Source organism: Parus major, chromosome Z (assembly GCF_001522545.3).
Source record: "Parus major isolate Abel chromosome Z, Parus_major1.1, whole genome shotgun sequence".
Classification (NCBI taxonomy): Eukaryota; Metazoa; Chordata; class Aves; order Passeriformes; family Paridae; genus Parus; species Parus major.
The window spans coordinates 73,408,534-73,413,137 of record NC_031799.1 but is presented as its reverse complement, the minus strand read 5'-3'; the positions used below and the strand labels follow the sequence as shown (position 1 = coordinate 73,413,137).

Genomic DNA, 4,604 nt, shown 5'->3' with positions numbered 1-4,604 from the left:
AAGAGGAGGAGCGCACGGTACGTGAGGGGCGGTGAGCGGGGCTGGTCCCTCCCGCTCTCCCCGACCCTGTCCGCCGGGGCCGGGAAGACCAAGGAGAGGAGGAAAAGGAGGAACCTGTGCAGGGCTCGCCGCCGACAGCCGGCCAGGCCCGTGTCCGAGCGGGACCGGCCCGTGCGGGTCGGCTCAGGGCTCTTTCACAGAGTCTGGAGAAGGGAACACTGAGTGGGGATCCCATGGATCCACACAAACATCTCCGGGGGCTGCCAGAGGACGGGGCCGGGCTCTGCCGGGCGCTGCCGAGAATAAAATAAAGGGCAGCGAGCGGCAGCCCGGCAGGAGGAAGAACTTGTGTCCATGGAGGGGCAGAGGCCTGGAACAGCTGCCCAGGGAGGGCCTGGAGTGTCCCTGTGTGGAGCCATGGCAGCCCCAGCTGGGCACGGCCTGGGCTGAGGGAGCTCCACAGGAACCTTCCCAACCTAATAATTCAGGGATTCGGTGATTTTTCACAGCTGCCGATTTCCAGAAGCGCACAGCTCTGCTTCAACCCTATGTGGGAACTGTGCACTCACGTTTTTAAATTAGGGCGATTTGCAGCCCGTCATCAGGGCTGGGGCACTTGGGGAATTGCAGAAACGCGCTCCCTGTTTCCTGCTTTTCCCCTTTCCTGGCATCCAAGAGGCACAGAGCAGCAGAGCCTTGGGTTAACTGCTGTTGAGAGTAATGTGTTTCAAGTGCTAATAAATAATTTTTGTCGTGAGCAGACAGGATGATGATGTGACTCAGGGTCAGGTACTGAAAAATAATGAGCATTGCTTGAGGTGCTGTGAGACTTGTATTTCTTGTTAAGGAGAGGTGTGATCCGGTTGTAATAGTTACAGGTTATTGTTGTGATAGCCACTAACAGGACAAGGAGAATGGCTTTAAACTGAAAGAATAGTTTTAGAGTAGATAATGGGAAGCAATTCTTACCTGTGAAGCAGTGGCTGCTCCTGGATCCCTGGAAGTGTCCAAAGCCAGGTTGGATGGGGCTTGGAGCAGCCTGGGACAGTGGAAGGTCCCTGGCCATGGAACAAAGTGAGTTTTATGGTTCCTTCCAGCCAAACCATTCAGTGATTTGTTTGTGGTGCTGCCCTGCTGCCTGATGTCCACAAACACATAGAACCAACCCTATTTATGACACATCCTCATTGAAATGGGCAATGGGAGAGGGGGCACAAGTAAATATGACCAAATTCTCTGAGAAAAATGTTACTTTCAAAACCATGTGAGGAAACCCTTTGAGGGATAGAAAAGGTTTTGAAGCCGTATTTTGGGTCATGGAGAGCTGCACTGCACTCTTAAGGAAATAAATATTAAAAGTGCAGCTCTGGGCTGCCCCGTACAGGGAAGACACCACCATGCTGGAACCAGCCCAGCAGAGCCCCAAAGATGATTAAGGGTGTTTGGTGTATGAGGCAAGGCTGAGAGATGGATCAGCCTAGAGAAGAGAAAGGTCAGTGGGATCTCCTAAATGTATTTAACCATAAAGACATGGTGGGAGGGAATAAAGAAGGTGGAGCTAGACTTTCTTGAGTCACGACTACGAAAGAGGCAACAAGCACAAACTGATAGGTAAATGCTTCTAGTTAAACAGAAACAAAAGTATTCCCTGCTATGATGATTGAGCACTGAAACAGGTTCCCTATAGAGAGACTGTGGCATATCCATCCTTGGAGATAATCAAAACCCAAATGGAAACAATCCTGAGCAACCTGCTGCAGTTGACACTGCTGTGGGCAGGAGGAATGAACCAAAGGTCTCCAAAGGTCTCTTCCAGCCTCAGCTGTTCTGCAGATCCACAATTCCCTGATGGAATTGAAGAAAAGTCTTTGTTTTATTTAAAGCAAGAGGGTTTTTTTTTTTCCTATGCTTTTTTATTTTACTGTTCAGTTGCTATAAATTAGTGAAATATCTTGGTGTTCTTTTTATCTGCCAGCACTAACCTTCAGTTTGCTCTGCAGGTACCCTGTAGCATGGCAGGTGAAGAGGACTTCTTTTTGGAGGAGAAAAGATTCAAGCAGTACTGTGAAGACTTTGTTAAACATTCACAGCAGATAGGAGATGGTTGGGAGTGGAGAGCCAGCAAGGTAAAACAATCACAGCATTGACTTTTTGAATCTCTTGGTGGACTTCTTGAGCTGTTGACAACCACCACAAGCTGGAACATCCTTTAGCAACACAGGAAGCAAATTTTTCACACAGGTGGTCCAAGGCTATAGCAGTGCATAGGTGTCAAGTTGTGAGGGTTTAGGCCGGTGCACGTATTGGATCTGTGGATCTCTGAATCTTGGCCAATCTATCAAAACCCTTTGCTGTGGGCAGGACCAGACAATGAATGTGGTGTCACTGTGAAATTCAATCCCTCCTACTCTGGGCAACTGCCTGTGGTTTTATATCCAAGGTTTGCTTTAACCCTTTAGGTTGAAATACCACATAGCCTTTGTTCTGGATTCTTGGCTTAGTATTTTCATTACAGTACCTGTCAGTTGCATACAGGAACCAGAAATATCTGACAGTATTAATGATCAATTCTCATTATTTGCTGCTTCTCCATAACTTTCAAACCTCTACGATAATAATTACATATTGTTTCTAGGTCATTAATCAAAATTTTAAATAGCACAGGGCTAAGATTATTCCCAAAGGACCCTATTAGAATCACTTCTTTTATGATGATTTCCCCATTTTTTAAGTTACACTTGAGATCTGTGAATTAATAAATTTTCATCCTATAGCATGTGTAAGATTAGTGTGGGATTATTTTATTTTTTTTAAATTTACACTTGTGGAATCCACAGATATTTTAGGGAATTCTGGGCAGGTGTTATTCCTACTTGTATGTTTATCAACCGAATATGTCTCCTGAAATTACACTGAGAAATCCTGTTTTCTTTAAGAAAAATGCTTTTACTATACATATTTTTTTCATTTACTAAATTTGATGACTTTTGTTATTTTGCTCAGGATAATGTCAAACTAATATGTATGTAGGAACACAAATTAGCCAATATATGTATTATAGTGTATAAATGCATATTGATACCGTATATAAAAATGTATTGATACATGCTGGCTTTTTCTGACATGTAGGTTTTCATGTTCTCTTTTTTGTGTGTTCTTTCTATTGTAGAAAATTTGCTGCTCTAGCTTTTTTTTTTTCTTTCTTTTTTTTAGGGTTTAATGGCTTTAGTGGTTTCCCATGCTTTCATGAATTTTTTGAAAAAAGTTCATGCTTTTTCCAATGTGTGCCATCATTTTTACATATGTAGTTGTACATTAATGTTTGTAACCCTTTCATCACAACCAGAATTTCAGTAAGAGGGAGGATTTGAACTTTAGATTTTTTCTGTTTAGGAATTTTTAAAAAAGTGTAAATATTAGCCAAGTGTTACAATGCACCCTTTCTTACAGCAAACCATTTGAAACTTTAGATTTCAGTCCAAGGCTATATTTGTGAGGATTTATTCAACAAAGAAAGATGCTCTGAGCCTCCTCTACTGGGAATTTAATACATGGGTCAAAGTCTGAACTTTCTGTGAAATAAGAAGCTTTGCTGGAAATAGCAGAATGAGATAGATTTTTGTTCTCATATAAAAAAATTCTAAGAGGGTTGTTTTCTTTTTTTAATGGGCCAAGTTGGCGACTCTGTGATTTCAGCGTGTGATAAAAACCTGGCCATGGAGACCATCCATTTATAGTGTGCAGTCTGGGAAGAAAGCTTTTCCTCAACAAGATGTCTCATTGTCTTTTTACCTTTTTTTTTCTTTCTTTTTTTCTTTTTTTTTTTTACCCAGTATATGTGTTGTGGGTAGTTTGGGGCACTCTTAATTTTGCTGATGTAATGCACTTGGATCCCATTCCTCATTCCTGGCTCACGTGAATAGACCCATTGATAGCAGTGAGACCACACAAGTGAAGCAGGCTGGTAGAACTGTGTTCCTGTGTTCCCGTGTTTTTCTGTGGAGATTAAATTTAGATGATGAAATACTCATTGTTCTCGTGGAGCTGGCTCTTGGTGCATAAGCTCACATGGCCCGAGCAGAACCCTGTATTTATAGCTGTAAGTGAAATGTTCCAAATGATGTTATTTTTATAATGTGTTTTCTTGGTTTGGGTTTTTTTTTCCACTGGAAGAAAGCTGTAAAAAAGCCAAGAGCACCTCTAGTGCAGGAGCTGGTGGAGCTGAACTTGGGTGCTGCTGTTAGGGATGACTGGTTAAATCTTGCTGTGGAGATGGAGATTTAACTGAAGCAAACGAGGCCCTGTTTGCTCTCTGCTTTATGTTTGTTTCATGTTTGGAGAGGTTAATCCAGGTAATCATACCAAAAGCTGCATAAGTTCCTTTTGGCTTTTGATACAGCTGTGGTAGGAAGGGACTCCCTTTGCAAATTAGTGGGATCAAGCTTCTGGCTACAGCTTTGATTTATAGGGGTATAGAAATGTGCAGAGTACAGAGCACTACAGAGTGCAGCAGGAGGGATGCTCCTCCTTCCTGCCTGCCCTGAGACACAGCTACCAAACACAGAGACTGCTGGCTCCATCCATCCATCATCCATCCATCCATC

General features: G+C 43.1%; 1 protein-coding gene across 3 annotated transcripts in view; it reads left to right on the top strand.

Annotated features, from left to right (window-relative positions):
• Positions 1–6: 6 nt before the first annotated feature.
• The window catches only part of ATG10 (autophagy related 10), a 61,809-nt gene continuing 57,211 nt past the window's right edge, over positions 7–4,604 (top strand). Inside the window, exons 1-2 of one of the 3 annotated variants that reach the window (XM_033520454.1) lie at positions 7–17; positions 2,001–2,126. In XM_033520454.1, coding sequence (XP_033376345.1) covers positions 2,013–2,126 — 114 coding nt within the window. In that variant the 5' untranslated portion in view covers positions 7–17; positions 2,001–2,012. Of the gene's footprint in view, positions 18–71; positions 1,075–2,000; positions 2,127–4,604 lie in introns of those variants that run through there. The other 2 variants (XM_033520453.1, XM_015653262.3) reach the window with 2 other exon arrangements.